Source organism: Carcharhinus amblyrhynchos, chromosome 3 (genome assembly GCF_965287045.1).
Source record: "Carcharhinus amblyrhynchos chromosome 3, sCarAmb.v2.hapA, whole genome shotgun sequence".
Classification (NCBI taxonomy): domain Eukaryota; kingdom Metazoa; phylum Chordata; class Chondrichthyes; order Carcharhiniformes; family Carcharhinidae; genus Carcharhinus; species Carcharhinus amblyrhynchos.
The window spans coordinates 11,840,209-11,859,801 of record NC_137326.1 but is presented as its reverse complement, the minus strand read 5'-3'; the positions used below and the strand labels follow the sequence as shown (position 1 = coordinate 11,859,801).

General features: G+C 46.2%; 1 protein-coding gene across 1 annotated transcript in view; it reads left to right on the top strand.

The window, feature by feature from the left end:
* Positions 1 to 19,593, top strand: part of mst1rb (macrophage stimulating 1 receptor b) — a 142,120-nt gene that overhangs the window by 795 nt on the left and 121,732 nt on the right. The window contains exon 2 of the mRNA XM_080181391.1: positions 17,304 to 18,791. Coding sequence (XP_080037517.1) covers positions 17,586 to 18,791 — 1,206 coding nt within the window. The 5' untranslated portion in view covers positions 17,304 to 17,585. The remainder of the gene's footprint in view (positions 1 to 17,303; positions 18,792 to 19,593) is intronic.

Here is a 19,593-nt window from a genome sequence, read left to right as displayed (position 1 = left end):
AGAATGGAGATTATTTCACCTTTGGTTGCCGCCTGCTACCTTGCCACGATTAGCACCTCACAGCACCAGGGACCCGGGTTCGATTCCCGGCTTGGGTCACTGTCTGCGCGGAGTCCGCACATTCTCCTCGTGTCTGTGTGGGTTTCCTCCAAAAAAATGTGCAGGTTAGGTGGATTGGCCCTGTTAAATTGTCCCTTCGTGTCCAAAGATGTATAAGTTAAGTTTATTTATTAGTGTCGCAAGTAAGGCTTATGTTAACACTGCAATGAAGTTACTGTGAAAATACCCCAGTTGCCACACTCTGGCGCCTGTTCGGGTACACTGAGGGAGAATGGGGACATGGAGTTGGGGATAGGGTGTTAGCGTGGATAGAGGATTGGTTGTCAAATAGGAGGCAGAGAGTGGGGGTCAATGGGTGCTATTCGGTTTGGCGGTTGGTGACTAGTGGAGTGCCCCAGGGGTCGGTGCTGGGGCCTCAGCTATTTACCATTTATATAGATGATCTGGAGGAGGGAACCGAGTGTATGGTGTCGAAATTTGCTGATTACACCAAGATTGGTGGAATGGCAAATTGCGCGGAGGTGTGGAGAGTCTACAGAAGGATCTAGATAGGCTGGGCGAATGGGCCAGGAGCTGGCAAATGGAATTTAATGTTGGCAAGTGTGAGGTGGTCCACTTTGGTAGGAATAATGGTAGGAAGGACTATTACTTACGTGGCGAAAAACTGCAGCAGGCGACGGTGCAGAGGGACCTCGGGGTCCTTGTGCATGAGTCGCAAAAACCCAGCCTGCAGGTGCAGCAGGTTGTCAGGAAGGCTAATGGGATGCTGGCCTTCATAGCGAGGGGGATTGAATATAAAAATAGGGAGGTCTTGCTGCAGCTGTACAGGGCACTGGTGAGGCCGCAGCTGGAGTACTGTGTGCAGTTTTGGTCACCGTACTTATGCAAGGATATTTTGGCCTTGGAGGGAGTGCAGAGGAGGTTTACTAGGCTGATGCCGGAGTTGAAGGGGTTGAGCTACGAGGAGAGGCTGAATAAACTAGGCTTGTACTCGTTAGAGTTTAGAAGAATGAGGGGAGATCTCATTGAGACATACAAGATGATGAATGGGATGGATAGGATAGAGGTGGAGAGACTCTTCCCGCTCAGAAAGGACAGTAGGACTAGGGGGCACAGCCTCAAGATAAAGGGGAGGCGGTTTAGAACGGAGTTGAGGAGGAACTTCTTCACTCAAAGGGTGGTGAATCTCTGGAATTCTCTGCCTGTTGAGGTGGTGGAGGCTGCCTCGCTAAATATTTTTAAGACGCGAGTTGATGGGTTTTTGATAAGAGAGGGGATTAAGGGTTATGGGGAGAGGGTGGGAATGTGGAACTGAGCCACGACAGATCAGCCATGATCTTATTGAATGGCGGGGCAGGCTCGAAGGGCTAGATGGCCTACTCCTGCTCCTATTTCTTATGTTCTTATGTTATGTTCTTATGAGAATTTAGCATGGCCAGTTTTATTTTCTTTTTCCTCCTCTCTGAGAGGTACAAACATGAATAGATCTGATACTGGGTGGAGAAAAATGAGGAGGGTGTTGGGGGAAGAAAGATTGTTGATTATTTTAGCACATGTTGTAACATGATGGAGGGTGTATTTGTTTAAACTTTGGTTTGGGATCAGATACCGTAAGCAGCACAGAGAGTCTGGGTAAGATTCCCTATCAGAGAACTCAGTGGGCCAAATAACCTCCTTCTGCACTGTAGGGATTCCATTTATAAAAGGACTCTTGGCAGCAATCTGCCGTTCTTGAATGGAGTTTCATGGTTGGACATCAAAACACTTAAGTGACTGTGGCTTTAAAGAAATAGAACACCCAGAGAGAACAAACAGCTCAGACCAATATTCCTACTTCCCAATTACTACTGATAGTCCATTTTAGGAGCATAGGGACAGGAGTGGGCCATTCAGCCCCCTCCCGAGCCCATTCAGTAAAATCATGGCTGATTTGTGGCCCAACTCCATATACCTACAGTAGGCCCATATCCGCTGATAGCCCCGTGCAATAAAAAATGTATCTGTCTCACACCTAAACCTAACATTTGAACCAGCGTCCACCACTATTTGAGGAAGAGGCTTCCAAATCTCCACCACTTTCTGTGTTTTGAAGCGTTTTCTAACATCCCTCCTGAATGGTTTGGTCCTAACGTTTAGATAATGACCCCTGCCTCTAGAACCTTCAACTAGTGGAAACAGTTTATCCCTATCTGTTTAGGGGAGCTGGTGGTATAGTGACATTGTTACTCAACTAGTAATCCAGAAACCTACAGTGATGCTCTGGAGACCTGGGGTTCGAATCCTGCCCAGTGCAGATGGTGGAATTTGAATTCAATAACAATCTGGAGTTAAGAGTCTAACGATGACCATGAAACCATTGTCAATTGTCGTAAAAACCCATCTGGTTTGCTAATATCCTTGAGGGAAAGAAATCTTCTGTCCTTACCTGGTCTGGCCTACATGTGACTCCAGACCCACAGCAACACGGTTGACTCTTAACTGCCCCCTCAAGGACAATGGGTAGCATGGTGGCACAGCACCTAGAACTGCTGCCTTACAGTGCCAGGGACCTGGGTTCGATTCCCAGCTTGGGTCACTGTCCATGCGGAGTCTGCATGTTCTCCCCGTGTCTGCGTGGGTTTCCTCTGGATGCTGCGGTTACCTCGCTGCCCAAAAGACGTGCTGGTTAGGTGCATTGGCAATGCTAAATTCTCCCTCAGTGTACCCGAACAGGCACCAGAGTGTGGCGACTAGGGGATTTTCACAGTAACTTCTTTGCAGCATTAATGAAAGCCCATTAATAAAAAAAACTTTTTTACATTTTTTAAAAATTAGGGATGGGCAGTAAATGCAGTTCCAACACCCACATCTCATGAACTAATAAAACAAATCTACCCTGTAAATATTTTGTAGACTTGTATCAGATCACCTCTCGACCTTCTGTGTCTGAGAGAATGATTGTCTAATTTGTCTAATCGCTCCTCGTAACTTAACCCCTGAAATCCAAGATATCATTCTTGTAAAAGAAACGCATAATACTGCGGTTACTGGAATCTGAAATAGGAAGGGTGGAAAATCTCAGCAGGGCTGACACCATCTGTGGAGAGAGAGTCCAGCCAACATTTTGAGTGGAGATGGGCCTTCATCAGGGCTCTGAGGAAGGGTCATCCAGACTTGAAACGTTGGCTCTACTCGCTTTCCGCTGCTGCTGTCAGGCCTGCTGAGATTTTCCAGCATTTTCTATCATTCTTGTGTGTCTGCGTTGAACTTCCTTCAGGTCAAGACATCTTTCCTGAGGTGTACACTAAGTGGGGTCTGGCTGGGGTTTTGTACAACTGCAGCATAACATCTGCATTCTTTTGGTCTCCAGCCTTTTTGATACGAAGGCCATATGCGTTGGCCCTCTTGACTATTTTCCATACCTGTTCGTGGCATTTTAAGGAGCTAGGCCCTGAACCCCCTCAATTTAACTTTGTGCCTTCTGAAAAAAAACCCAGATCTGTCCTTTTTTGATCAGAAATAGTTAACTCACACTTGTTTATATTAAAATCAATTTGCCACAGCTTGGCCCATTCACCCAATCTATCAACATGTAGTTTTATGCTGCCCTCAACACCGTCTACAATGCTGCCCAATTCTGTGATGTCCGCAAATTTGGATATTTCATTTTTTTATAAGACTTTGGAGCAGAATTAGGCCACTCAGCCCATCGAGTTTGCTCCACCATTCAATCATATTTTTCTCATCCCTGTTCTCCTGCCTTTTTCTTTGATCCCCTTATTAATCAAGAACCTATCTAGCTCTGTCTTAAAGACATTCAATGACCTGGCCTCCACAGCCTTCTGCTGCAAAGATTCCACAGATTGACCACTCTCTGGCTGAAGAAATTCCTCCTCATCTCTGTTTTAAAGGATCGTCCCTTTAGCCTGAGGTTGTGCCCTCTGGTTCTAGTTTTTCCTACCAGCGGAAACATCCTCTCCACCTCCACTCTATCCAGGCCTCACAGCATCCTGTAAGATTCAATAAGATCCCCCCCTTCATCCTTCTAAACTCTGCGTGGGTTTCCTCCGGGTATTCCGATTTCCTCCCACAGTCCAAAGATGTGTGGGTTAGGTTGATTGGCCGTGCTAAGAAATTGCCCCTTAGTGTCCAGGGATGCGTAGGTTAGAGAGATTAGTGGGTATAATATGTGGGGATATGGGGGGTGGGGCCCGGGTGGGATTGCAGACATGATGGGCCGAAGGGCCTCTCTCTGCACTGTAGAGTTCTATAATTCTACGTTCCAACGAGTACAGACCCAGAGTCTTCAACCTTCCTCTTACGACAAGCTCTTCATGTCAGGAATCATTCTTGTGAACCTCCTCTGCACCCGTGCCATTATCTAAACTGTTAATGAATATTGTAAGAAAATTCAGGCCCCAAGATAAATCCCTGCCAGACGTCACGAGTCACATCCTTGTAATCTGAGTGCTTACCCATTACTGCAACTCTCTGCTTCCTGTTGCTCAACCAGTTTCCTATCCATTATCATCACTCTACCTTCAAACTGCATGGGCTTCTATCTTAGCTACCACTCTCTTGTGCGAGACTTTATCAAAAACCTTCCGGAAGTCCGTATAAGTGGCATCCGTTTTAAGGCGAAGGTGTGTAGGATAGATTGATTGGCCATGTTAAATTACCCCATAGTGTCAGGGGGATTAGCAGAGTAAATATGTGGGGCTCTGGGAATAGGGCCTGGGTGGGATTGTATTCGGTGCAGCCTCAATGGGCTGAATGGTCTCTTTCTGCACTGTAGGGATTCTATAATTCTATGATTGTAAGCTGTACACGACCAGTTCAGACCAATATTCTTATTTCTCAGTTTTACTGGTGTTTCATTTTAAGGTATACATGTCTTGTGCTCTTATTTTCCCCATTTTGACTGATTTTTTTACCATTCAAGGGCGGTTATCCCCAGCTCTTCCTCTCTCTCCCTCTGGCAGAATAAAACCTATTATTGCAACCTTTGTCAAATAGCTTGTTTCCTGTTTGACAAGTGAATGATGTGTGGGCATTCTGCTTATATAACGCTGGCTGATTGCATTGGTTAGTTTGAAATGTAAGTGATCCCATTAAGAGCAGTGACTCTTTTTTTTTAACGCCTCTGCGTCTCTCCTGGTGAAAGTTAAAGGGGTGGCGCAATGGTTAGCACTGCTGCCTCAGGGACCTGGGTTCAATTCCGGCCTTGGGTGACTGTGTGGAGTTTGCACATTCTCTCCGCGTCTGTGTGGGTTTCCTCCGGATGCTCTGGTTTCCTCCCACAGTCCGAAAAATGCGTTGGTTAGGCGCATTGGCCGTGCTAAATTCTCCCTCAGTGTATCCGAACAAGTGCTGGAGTGTGGCGACCAGGAGATTTTCACAGTAACTTCATTGCAGTGTTAGTATAATCCTATTTGTGACACTAATAAATAAACTCTAACGTGAAAGCCCAGGGAGACACTGCCGTCGCATGAGAATTGAAGTCTCTGTGTGGTGGGATGATTATTTTATGTTCAGAACTAACAACCACAAATCAAACTAACAATCCATCCTGTTTAGCAAAGAATGAAGGAAATACATTGCGTCAGTTTCAACAGCTGGGGCAGCATGTGGCAATGCTTTAGAGAAAGAACTGTGTGAGTGGGCCATTTTTATAATTGAACTGTTTTCAAGTCTACACTGTTTCTGTCAGTTAGTGCGATATTTAAAGTCTTTTTATTGCGGTAGTGGTTGATTATGAGGTGTGCGGTTTGTGTCTTTAACCTATCTGGGAGTTTTAGTTCTATTTCAGTCAAAATCCAGGGATGGTAAACCGATCTCAATTACACAATTGTGCAATGCAGTACATTTCACAAACTGGCATTTGCAGGGAGAACTAAATATTTTTTCTCCGTGTCAGTGTGCGTGAGTGAATGTGTGAGAGTGTGTGTGTGTGTATGTGTATGTCTGCGTGCGTGTATATATTTGCCAGCTGAGAAGGTGCCTATATTTTCTGCCTTCTTCTGCCAAGAGTTTCCTTCCTCTCCTGCAAGATCTAATTCCTTGTTATTATGCAGTTCCACAAGCCTCTAGGGTGTGGGACTTCCTCCCAGGTGGAGGTGCAAGTCCCAACCTGAAATGCAAAGCATCGCACAGTGAGAGTGTACGTTTTAAGACTTTTACTGTAATAAACAAACTAAAATCATCATTGACGAAACATTAGTAGGCAACTAATGCCGCGCCACATATACACATTGCGCCACACACTCAGCAGAGATATAGAGCGTGATTCTCCCAGCTAGTCCAGCCCGTCCCCTGCTGCCAGCGAGAATGGAGAATTTGACGCTCAGTCAAAACTCTATCCACGGCAGCAGGACTGGAGAATCCCAGCCATGGATGAGGGTTGGAGGTTTTCAGTGATGGTCCTGTGTGGAACGTTTCAAGCTCCTACAACCTTTAATGGGTCCCCTCTTCTCTCTGTCCCACTAGAATAAATCTTCCAGTGTCTTTCTTAAAGACAGACCCCTTAATCCTGAGCGCAATTGCAAGTACTTCCAATAGCAAAGCACCCTCTGGCGGCAGACTGGGGGAGGGTGCTGCGGGGGTTTGAGGTTTTGAAAGCAATAATTGGCCTTGCCTAATATCCTCCAATCCAGAAGCGTGAGTGGAGAGTGATCGGGAATAGGATATGCTGTAAACCAGGTGGATCAGGGTCAGTTGTAACCACTCCATTGGTGACAGAGACAAACTGAACCAGAGATTGTCCCAGGTTGCTCAATGAAGCTCTTTTCAGAGTCATTGAATCCCTACAATGCAGACAGAAGCCATTCGGCCCATTAAGCCGACACCAGCAACAATCCCACCCGAGCTCTATCCTTATAACCCCACATATTTACCCTGCTAATCCCCCTGACACTTGGGGGCAATTTAGCATGGCCAATCAACCTAAACTGCACATCTTTGGACTGTGGGAGGAAACCGCAGCATCTGGGGGAAACCCATGTAGACATGGGGAGAACATGCAGACCTCCTCAGCATCGTGGATGCTCCAAAATGAATTCCATTTGCAACTCCCGAGCCGTCAAGTGGACTATCAGGAGCTGGATTTTGCAGGTGATTTAAGGGGGTTTAAAATTCCCCTCCCAGAGAACCACGCTTGTGTTTAATGTCTGCAATTTTATTACTGTGCGAGTCTCCACCTGCTGATTCTTGCGTGACTGACCCCATTCTCCTGTCTCGATGGAAGAATCGAAGACTGAGTGAAATCAGGAATCATTCTTGTGAACCTCCTCCAGACCTTTTCCAAAGCCAGCACATCCTTCCTTAGATATGGGGCCCAAAACTGCCTCATATCTACTCCTGCCCCTGGTTTTTGAGATAAATCTCTAACTAATGGAAGGGAGTTAGAAGAGCCAACATGTAAGCAAATTCCCGAGTGGAAATAAAGTCGGACAGTAATACTTGGAGTCTTCAACAACCCTGATATCAACTGACGTATAAACAGTGTGAAGGGCACAAAGTTCTTGAACGACATTCAAAAGAACGTTCTTAGCCAGCACGTAACAAGCCCTACAAGGGGGGGGGGGGCGCAATTCTACATTTAGTCTTAGTAAAGGAAGCTGGGCATGTGGATGAAGCAGCAGTGGGGGAGCATTTTGGAGATAGTGATCAAAATACAGGAAGAATTAGCATCACTATGGAAAAAGAGAAAGAAAGAAGAGCAGTAGAGGTTCTAAACTGAGGGCAGACGAAGGGCTGAATGTTCCCATCTCACAGGAATCCTAATGGGCGGGACGTGGACCATCCAAATGTCCGATGACCTCAGGCGGGATTTTCCAATTTCGGGGCGAGTGTGCCAGGAAAATCCCACCCGAGGTTTGCAAAAATGATAGGTGAAACTGCAGAAAGTTGACTGGATACAGCTACGAGAAAGGAAAACAGTATCAAAGTCAGTGGTCGGCATTCAAAATTCTACGGGCACAGTGTCAACGTGCCCCCCAAAAAGAAAAAGGGTTGTATTGCTAAATCCAGAATCCCCTGCTTAAGATAAAGCAAAAAAAGAAAGCTTATGATGGTCATAAATAGCTTAATACTGCAGAAAGCCTAGAGAAGTATAGAAAGTACAGGGGTGAAGTAAAAATAGAAATTAGAAAAGTATGGCACAGTGGTTAGCACTGCTGCCTCACAATGTCAGGGACCTGGGTTTGATTCCCGGCTTGGGTCAATGTCTGTGTGGAGTTTGCACATTCTCTCTGTGTCTGTGTGGGTTTCCTCTGGGTGCTCCAGTTTCCTCCCATAGTCCAAAAGATGTGTGGGTTAAGTTGCTAGGCCATGCTAAACTGTTCCTCAGTGTCAAGGGGACTAGCTGAGGGGTAAATGAACGGGGTTATAGGCATGGGGCCTGGGTGGGATTGTGGTTAGTGCAGACTCGATGGGCCGAATGGCCTCCTTCTGCACTGTCGGGATTCTGTGATTCAAAGAGAGGATACGAAAAAATATTGGCAGATAAAATCAAAGAAAACCCTGTGGTGTTTCACTCATACATTAAGAGCAAGAAAATAACTAAGGAAATGATAGGGCCTATCAGAGACGTACATAGATGCAGAAGATGTGGACAGGGTTCTCAGTAAGTTCTTTATCTTTGCCTTCACTAAGCGGAGGGATGCAGACATTCTAATTAAGGAGGAGGAATATGAAATATTAGACACAGTAAGCATTATGAGAAAAGGAAGTGCAGGAGGAACTGACATCCTTGAAGGTGAGTACATCATTACAGCTGATGGATTGTAACCCAGGCTGCTGGAGGAAGCTGGGGAGGAAGTAACATATGCTCTGGGGACCTGAGTGGCACATAGAATTCAATCAGGAGAAGTGTGAGGAAATGTATTTGGAGACAGCAAGCAAAGGGAGGGAATACACAATAAACGGGAGGTTATTTAGAGGCGTAGAGGAAGTGTGAGACCTTGCAACATGTCCACACATCCCTGAAGGTGCCCAGACAGCAGGATGAGGTGGTTAAAGTCAGCATACGGCTGGGATATTGAATATAAAAGCCGGGATGAAAGGCTTGAATTGTGTAAAACGCTGGTGAGGCCCGGAACCTGAATATTGTGCACAGTTCCGGTCACCACATTACAGAGAAACGAGAAGCAGGAATAGGCCATTTGACCACGTTACAGGATTGCTCTGGACAGAGTGCAGGGAAAGTTTTTTAAGACTATTGCCAGGGCTTAATTATTGCAGCTACGAGGAGAGAATGGGTAGGCTGGGCTTGTCTCTCTGACAACAGAGGCAGCTAAGGGGTGACCGAATTGATGTGTACAAAATTGAGGGGCTGAGATGGAGCAGACAGGAAAGATGTGTTTCCCCAGAGCTGAGGGGTCAATTAACAAGAGACGTAGATGTAAGGTGATTGGTAGGAGTATTAGAGGGGACATGAGGAAATCATTTTCACCCAGAGGGTAGTGGAATTCACTGCCTGAATTGGTGTTTGGAGTGGAAATGCTTAATTCATCTAAAAATACCTGGATTACTACAACCTGTAAGGCAATTGACCAGGTGCTGGAAAGTGGGATTAAACTGAATTGCTTGGATTCCTTTTCCTCTTTTTTTTGCTGGTGCAGAATGATGGGCTGAATGGCCCCTTTCTATGCCATAACTTTTCTATAGTTCTATAGAAACACTGTGGCTACGAGAACAGGTCAGAGAGCAGGAAACCTGCAGTGAATAACTCACCGACTGACTCCCCAAAGCCTGTCCGCCATCTACACATTTTTTCACGGTAACTTCATTGCAGTGTTAATGCAAGCCTACTTGTCACACTAATAAATAAACGAGGCACAAGACAGGAGTGTGATGGAATACGATGGGGACATACTTTAAATTGAGGGGTGATAATTATAGGGCGGATGTCAGAGGTAGGCTCTTTACTCAGAGAGTAGTAAGGGCGTGGAATGCCCTGCCTGCAGCAGTTGTGGACTCGCCAACTTCAAGGGTGTTCAAATGGTCATTGGATAGGCATATGGATAATATTGGAATAGTTTAGGTTAGAGGGTCATTAGATTGGTTCCACTGGTCAGCGCAACATCGAGGGCCGAAGGGCCTGTACTGCGTTGTAATGTTCTACATTCTATGTGCTCTCCACTTGCCTGGGTAAGGGCAGCTCTAATGGCACTGAAGATGTTTCGTGCCATCTGGGTCAAAGCAGTCCCCTTGATTGGCACCCCATCCACCACCTTCAGCATTCACTCCCTCCGTCAGCAACGCACAGAGGCAGCCCTGTGCGCTGCCTCCAAGGTGCACTGCAGCAACCTCACCAAGGCTCCTTCGACAGCACCTTCCAAACCTGCGAACTCCACCACCTCAAGGGAGAAGGGCAGCAAATGCATGGGAACACCACCGCCTCCAGGCTGGACACCATCCAGTCTTGGAAACTTATTGTCGTTCCCTCAGTGTCACTGGGTCAAAATTCTGGAACTTCCTTCCTTCCTAACAGCGCCTACACCATATAGCCTGCAGTGTACCATGAAGGCAGCTCACCACCACTTTCTGAAGGATAATTAGGGACAGGCAATTAAAATGCTGGCCTAGCCAGTGACGCTCACATCAATGAAAAAATGAAAAGAACCTATAATTTTTTTTCTCTTCTGTCAATTATCCAGTTCCCTCTTGTAATCCATGATTGAGTCTGCCTCCACCACACTCCAGACAGCACTTTGTGCAGAGAGCAGTTAGTATCTCCACAAAGCTTTTCTTCAAATCACCTCCAGTTCTTCTATCAATCACCCCCAAATTGGTGCCCTCTGCTTCTTCATCTTGCATTGAATCCCTACAGTGCCTTTTGGTGCATTGAGTCTGCACCGACCACAATCCCACCCAGGCCCTATCCCTGTAACCCCGCACGGCAGCACAGTGGTCAGCACTGCTACTTCACAGCACCAGGAAACCGGGTTCGATTCCCGGCTTGGGTCACTGTCTGTATGGAGTTTGCACATTCTCTCCATGTCTGCGTGGATTTCCTCTGGGTGCTCCGGTTTCCTCCCACATTCTGAAAGATGTGCTGGTTGGGTGCATTGACCCGAACAGGCGCCAGAGTGTGGCGACTACAGGAATTTTATAGTAGCTTCATTGCTTGTGACTAATAAATTAACTTTAATTTTACCCATTAATCCCCATACCTATCCATTTTTGGACTCGAAAGGACAATTTAGCATGGCCAATCCACCTAACCTGCACATCTTTGGATTGTGGGAGGAAACCCACACAGACATGGGGAGAACGTGCAAACTCCACATAGATATTCACCCAAACATTTTTTCTGGTTATATCACAGCTTGGTGAGGCTCCTACTCTGACCAAGTCCGCAAGAAACCACAAAAGGGCATGAACATAGCCCAGTCCATCACGCAAACCAGCCTCCCATCCATTGACTCTGTCTACACTTTCCGCTGTCTTGGCAAAGCAGCCAGCATAATTAAGGATCCCACATACCCCAGACTACTCTCTTCCACCTTCTTCCATTCAGAAAAGGATACAAAATTTTGAGGTCATGTACCAACTGACTCAAGAACAGCTTCTTCCCTTTTGCTATCAGATTTCTGAATGGACCCATCTTGCACTAAGTTGATCTTTCTCTACACCCTAGCTTTGACTGTAACAGTACATTCTGCACTCTCTCCTTTCCTTCGCTATGAATAGCGTGCTTTGTATAGCGTTCAAGAAACAATATTTTTCACTGCATGCTAATACATGCGGCAATAAATCAAATCCAAGGCTGAAATTGAACTTGGTTTCCTGGTGCTATGCTTACAGCAGTGCTAACCACTGTACAACCATGCCATACCATTAGTGGAAACAATCTTTTCCCCATCCACTGCATCCAAATCCCTCATGATCTTAAAAAGCTCCATCAAATCTCCTTCAAACATCTCTTTCCCCCCCCAAGGGGAAGAGGCTCTTCAATGAATCCACCCAACTTAAGCCCTTGAAACAATTCTCCCAAATCTCCGGTTGCGTTTGATTTCAGACAGATTTCCCTGGAGGCATTTCCTTGGGATGAGACTTCGCCTAATGATGTTACATGGAGTGGGGATTTAATATTTCCACAAATGTTCAACTGCAGGTTTGTTATAGAATGAGGTTGTGATTCATGCAACAAAGTGAGGTGCTTCTTGTCTGGGCAAGAGTCAAGAAATGCAGCAAAACAGGGCGTGCTTATTATTGTATCACTTCCAATTAATCAGTCGTGTACAATTCTGAAAGGAAGAGGAAGGCTTGGAAAGGGGATTCACGTTGAAAAGTCTTAGCTTTTAATGAATTACTCTGCAATGCAGGCCTGTGATAGTCCAGATATTAACAATGATCATTCTTCATCTGACCCATGTTGTCACAGGAAACACTTTTTGGGCGGCATGGTGGCACAATGGATGGCACTGCCACCTCACAGGGCCAGGGACCTGGGTTCAATTCCCAGCTCAGGTCACTGTCTGTGGAGTTTGCACATTCCCCTTGTGTCTGTGTGGGTTTCCTCCCACAATCCAAAGATGTGCGGGTTAGGTTGATTGGCCGTGCTAAGAAATTGCCCCTTAGTGTCCAGGGATGTGAAGGTTAGAGGGATTAGTGGGTAAAATATGTAGGGGGGGGTAGGGCCTGTGTTCGGTGCAGGCTCGATGGGCCGAATGGCCTCCTTCTGCACTGTAAGATTCTATGATCTATAACTCTATGCATTTACCCTAGTTAGTCCCCCTGACACTAAGGGGCAATTTAGCATGGCCAATCCATCTAACCAGCACATCTTTGGACTGTGGGAGGAAACCGGAGCACCCGGAGGAAACCCACGCTGACATGGGAACAACGTGTAAGCTCGACACAGACAGTGACCCAAGTCGGGAATTGAACCTGGACCCCTGGTGCTGTGAGGCAGCAGTGCTAACCATTGTGCCGCTCTGGGATGTGTAGGTCCCGGGATGTGTAGGTTAGGGTGATTAGTGGGGTAACAGAGATAGGGCCTAGGTGGGACTGGACATGGAGCAGACTCAATGGGCTGAGTGGCCTGCCCCTGCACAGTAGGGTTTCCAAGATTAAGATTATATCGCATCTTTCACAAGCGCAAGACACTCCCAAGATGTTTTACAGCCATCGATGAGCTTTTGGCAACTGGGGAATTTAAAATTTAATTCAGAAATAAGGCCCGAATTCACCAAGGCGGTTTTAGAGATGGTGTGACTAGGTAAGTGCCAAATCCTTGTCAACATTAACAGGCTCAGTACCGTCCTTTTAGGGAAGAAGTTTGCCAACCTTACCCCAGTCTCGCTCGTATTTGACTCCAGATCCATAGCAATGTGTTTGACTCTTACTGTGAAGTGGAATCTATTCAGCAAAGGGTAATTAGTGGTCGGAAGTCAAGTGAATGTTTGTACACCCACATCAAATGAATGAATATTGCTCAATAACCCTTTGTTTGTTGCACTTACTTCGTTGCAAAGTGGAAAAGAGAGAAAAGATAGTGTGCGTGCATGAGTATGAATGCATGTAATTGTGTCAGTGAGCACGCGTGTGTGAATGTGTGTGTATACGGGTGAGCGTGTGTATGCACACGCATGCATATGTGTGCATGGATGAGCGTGCATGTGCGTGCAACCACAAGCATGCATATTGTGAGTGCGCGCAGAATTATGCATGAGTGCACATGCACGAGTGTGTGTGTGTGCACGTGCGAGCATAGTGTGTGCGTGCATGAGCCTGCATGTGCGTATGCGAGTGTGTATGAGTGCACGCGTGTTTGTGTGTGTTTAAGTATCGCCACCGAGAACTTACTCCAAACTGGCAATCCCTGATGGTCTGGAGCTGCTTTCTGAGCAAATTCTGTCCCCTGTTTCACTTTTCTGCCAGGTTCTCGTTGCCAAACTCCAGAAGGGAGCAAGTGACTGATAACACCAACTATTACCGGAAATGTGAGGAGGATGTAGGATTGCTTCTGGTTTATTGCACAACAATAGTCAGAGTGGCTGGGTCCATTACAGACATAAATCAAAATGAGTGATCTCAGATTGCAATGAGATGGGAGTACAGCTCGCAAATTAATGAAGGCCATCTGATATTATACCGAGGTTATTGAATTTTTAGACGCTAAATGGGAAATGTTTTATGGCGCATTAAGACTAAAGCACGATTAGTATTTGTTGACCAGTTTCACTGTGAGTCTAGAAGCATTTTACATTCCCACAAGGAGGTGGGAGAGCGGCTTGTGGGGATAAAGTGTTCTTTTAATGGAAAAGTTGGAAAATGTCATTCATGACTCACCAATCAAATTGCAAGAATGGTACATGCAGAATATTTTGGTCGGGGATAAGGCTGCCTCTCTTCAAAATAAAAATTGTCTTTTGGAATGTTATCTGACTGGAATACCTTTTCCCCAGATATTTTCTCTTGTGTGACCAACAAAAGACAGAGATTTGTCTTGGATTTCACCTGAACAATAGCTTTCTCTTTATTTAACCCTTCAGATACCAACACTCAACATAAATCTACATTAGGTGCAGCACTTTAACTTACTCAACTTAACTCATTTAACTTCAGCGCTAGCTCTGGGGTGGCACAGTGGTTAACATTGTTGCCTCACAGTGTCGGGTTCCTGTGTTCGATTCCTGGCTTGTTTGTGCGATGTTCTCCCCATTTCTGCGTGGGGTGCTCCAATTTCCTCCCACAGTCCGAAAGACGTGTGGTTAGGTGCATTAGCCGCGCTAAATTCTCCCTCAGTGTACCCAAACAGGCGCCGGAGTGTGTCAACTAGGAGATCTTCACAGTAATTTCATTGCAGTGTTAATGTAAGCCTACTTGTGACACTAATGAACACACTTGAACTTAAAACTTAACTTCAACGCTAATTTTAACTTTAAACTTTTTGACTGAGAACAGATACTACACGCTTGAGCGAACTGGTCAGGCCTGCCCTTGGGTATAGATCTTCCTCAGGGTTCTTTTGTTCTTCTCTGAAGATGGTCTTCAGGGCATGTTGTGACTGTGATTTTCGGCTTTCTACTGAGGGGAGAAAAGCTCCTGTTTTATCTTGAACTTTACACATTCTTACAGAAAGCTCCCTGGCACTCAGCCAATGAAACCACTGGAAACTGATCACAACGTTCGATTTATAGCCATTGGAATTGCTCATAAACAATGCCCAAATGTGTACACCAAGTTGCATGCAAGTCCCGTGGTCTCACCATATATGGAATAAGGCCATGGTGCCGGGATGTCTGGCGCTCCCCCAAAACAGCCATCCTTATTTGGTCAACACAGGAGGCGTCAGGTCACATCTCCCAGGACGGGTCACGACTTGCTGCAACCTTCTCTGACCTGTGTCAGTATTTAACACCACTTGACCAAAATTCCCAGCATGCTTGATTTGTAGCTTTTCTCATTGTCATTGTTGCCACTGCCGTTGGCCATCTGGCCACAATAAAATGTTATGAAGAATGCCAAGTCCTCATTTTGTACGCGGTCTTGCATTGCGAGAAAACGTCTGTCAGTGCAATGAGCTGACGCACCTTGTCCTTCCAAAATTGGGTTGGGCCTGGGTCAGGGTTTGAGCCAAGTTGTTTCTTCTATTGACCATGGGAGCAACTTGAGGTGATGAATTCAACATGATAATATGTGTTATTTTCAATAGCAGATTGAGAACAGTAAACCAGATAATATCCAGGGATGACCGTGAAGGACACAATATTAGGACGTTGATCCCAGGGCACTGTATTGAAGAAGAGCAGGGGAAGTGTTCCACTGTCCTGGTCAATATGAATCAGCCAACCAACTTCATTAAAATGCAGATCATCTAGCAATAATCTAATTGCTGAGGATTAGAAAGGACTGCAAAGTTCTTTTTAAACTCCAGAATGAAATGCAAGCAAAGGAACTCAAATGCTGGGTGATTGAAAGTTTTAAGGAAATTGCACCCTCAGGATGCAAGAGAACTTGAAAAATTCTTTGTTGACATTTCCCCAAGGGCTGTATCATGATGAATGTTTGGTTTCTAAAGCTATGCTTGCCTCAGCAAGGGGTTCAGAGTTCACTGCTTGATTGTCAGTTTAAAGAGGCTATTAAAGGACTTTGATGTGGAACCTGAACAGGAATGTATCTGCATAATAGATTAACTTCTTGATATTTAAAAGCCTTGAATGGCATTCATGAATGGGAGTTTTTTCATGACCGAATGTGTAGGAGTAAGAGTTCTATAAAATTGTTAGAAGTTGCTTTTCATCTCCACATGGCTCCTGAGATCTACCTAATGGATGTTGGTTTGGTGCGAGTGTGAGTTGGCATTGAGGTATGAGGTGTGGATGGGGACATGGTTGACTTGGGGGTTGCATTGGGTCTATCAGGGGTGTGAGGGGTGAAGGCTAGAGGGCCCATTGACTTCTAATGGAATAAGCTACCAGTGAACCATGGTGGGCCTTATAACCATCTTGCCACAGCACTTGCCTGCCTCTGAGACTCACTATAATTTGCCATCGAGGTTAGCGGACACGCCTCTCTGGAACAGAACTTGTGTTTAGTTTTGCACCCAGGCGGACCTGCCGAGTGAGGGGATTTCCCTGAGCAAAGATCCAGCCCAAAACCTCTTTAATTTCCCCGAAGCAATCGATTTTAAGGGTTTGCAGAATGGATGAATAAATTGAATGTGCTTTAGACTATAAGGCATTGAAAGTTCTTCAGATGAAATCATGGAATCGTAGAATTCCTATAGTGCAGAAAGAGGCCATTTGGCCCATCACTGACAACCATCCTACGCAGGCTCTATCCCGGTAACTTTACATATTTACCGTGGCTAATTCCTCTAACCTACATATCTTTGGTCAATAAGGGGCAATCTAGCATGGCTAATACCCCTAACCAACATATCTTGAGACTCTGAAGGCGCAATTTAGCATGGCTGAAAACTCTAACCCACTTATCCTGGGACACTGAGAGGCAATTTAGCATGGCTAATCCACTTTATCCTGCACATCTTTGGAGTACAGGAGGAAACCCACACAGACACGGGGAGAACGTGCCAACTCCACACAGGAAGTAGCCCAAGGCTGGAATTGAACTCAGGTTCCTGACGCTGTGCGGCAGCAGCGCTAACCGCTGTGTCCTGTAAAGTTAATTGTGCTTAGTTTTTAATAATGTTTTAGTAATTTAGATGTTACTACATGTGACAAGAGGAGAACACTCTGCAATGGTCCTTGATTTACAGTTAGCTAACTATGTCTGTTTTCTCTCTGGTTTAGCAGGACTTTAGCCTTCGGACGCACCAGGTTCCTGCAGGAAGACTACAACCGTGAAGCAGATACGAATTTTGAGTCGGGACTGCATCTGATTTTTTATTTAGCGCATGAAACAATGTATTCCGACCAGGTTTTCTTCGGTTCTTTGTTGTGACACCAAAATTGAAGTGGGACCCTGCTTCGCAAGCTAAGGATTTGTCCTCGATCCTGGGACAATTTGGCAAAGCGCTCATCTCCTTCGCCCGCCTGACTCGGCCTTGGTTAGAAGCAACACCTGGCAACGGAATGCCACTCGGGGCAGAATTCTTCCTTTGGTTCACCGTCTGCTTGTCGACACATATCCCGTTCGGCGGCACCCAGGAGTGCTCGTGGGAGGCACAGAGCTTCAACTTTGATTTCCACTACGCCCTGCCAAGTTTCAACGCAGGGCAGCCCATCCAGAATGTAGCCTTGTACGAGGATAACGCTCAAAGCGTGTACGTAGCCGTGCGCAACCACTTATACGCGTTAAACACCTCTCTGGAAAAGACAGCCTCCCTGCAGACGGGACCAGTTGGCAGCCCGGACTGCGCAGTCTGCAAACTTTGCACAACCGGCTGGGAGCCGGTCGCTGGCACGGAAGATAATGACAATGAGGTCCTCGTGTTTGATAGCTTTGAGCCGCTCTTGTTTAACTGCGGGAGCTCTCGACATGGCATATGCTACGCGCACTCTGTTGAAGAAGGTGACCTGAATCAGACAAAATGTCTGTTCGTTAAAGAAAACAACAGGCCTGACCATTGTCCTGACTGCGTGGCGAGTCCCCTGGGGACCCAAGTACATGTCATCACAGAATTATTTGCCACCTATCTTTTCGTTGCTGCTACGGTCAACAGTTCAGTGGCCAAAGCCTACAGTCCAAAGTCAATATCAATGAAAAAATTGATGGGCTCACAGAAGGGGTTTGAATTCCCTCCTGATGGGGAAACCTCTTTAACGGTGTTGAATGAGTTTCTGGACTCCTACCCCATAGATTACATTTACTCTTTCAGCACTGAAAATTATGTCTATTTCCTAACTGTCCAAAGGGAAAGCACCACTTCAAAAAACTACGAGACAAGGATCGCCCGTTTGAAGGTGGGAGACTACGTGGTGGGAAATTACCGCGAGCTCGTGTTGCATTGCGAGTACGAGCCCCGGCGCAGGAGGAGGATGGCCGGTGGCCGGGAGACCCTCTTCAACGTCTTGCAGGCTGCCTATCTGGCGAAGCCGGGCGCCTACCTTGCCAAGGAGCTTTTTGTTTCGGAAGATGACGACGTGTTATTTGGGGTGTTTGCGGAAAGTTATCCTCAAAGCAAAGAGGCGGGCTACAAGTCCGCCCTGTGCACGTTCCCAGTCAAAATGATTGACGAGGTGATAGAGAGGGACATGAAAGGCTGTTGCGAGAGGTCGGAGGAACCTCTGAAAAGGGGCCTGGAGTTTTACCAGAAAATGGAGTACTGCCCTCAAAACGTGAGTACTGAATTCCTTCCCACTATTCTTCTTCTTTCTATCCCAATCGCTCTCCAGAAAGGAAGACTGGAGCTTGTTAAGCCTCAAGGAAAGTGCTTGAGTTACTGCAATATCAGCGATTGCGGCAATATGCTTTCGAGGAAGGTCTGCATTCGGAAACAGATGTAGTTCTCATGACCTTAGGTACTGATAATATCCAGAGAGCCTTGAGCCTCAACTTCCGGGCAAGGGGATTGGTGATAAACTGCACCCAAAAATGGTCACAACTCAATTTATAGGCTACTGTGTCTTTAAAGTAAAATATCTGACGGAAGGAATTTGGGTTGCTCAGAATGAGGGACATTATTGTCATGAAATCACCCTGTCTATTTAACTTGCTGCCAACCACTTCATTGAACTAGAATCATAGGATCCCTACTCACAGAAAGAGGCCATTCAGCCCATCGACAACAACCCCACCCAGGCCCTATCCCACTTATTCACCTTGCTATTATCCCTGACACTAAGGGGCCATTTAACATGGCCAATCAACCTAACCTGCAAATCTTTGGCGTGTGGGAGGGAACTGGAGCACCCGGAGAAAACCCACGCAGACGTGGGGCGGATGTACACGCCCTACACTAGACAGTGACCTGAAGTGGGAATTGAACCCTGGGTTGCTGGCGTTGTGAGGCAGCAGTGCTAACCACTGTGCCGCCCATAGTTCTGTTGCTCTCTGTAAATAATGTTATCATCTGGCTAATTGACAGTGGGATCAATTCCCCAGTGGGCTGGTTGGCCCAGTGTAATTTCTTTGTGGGTT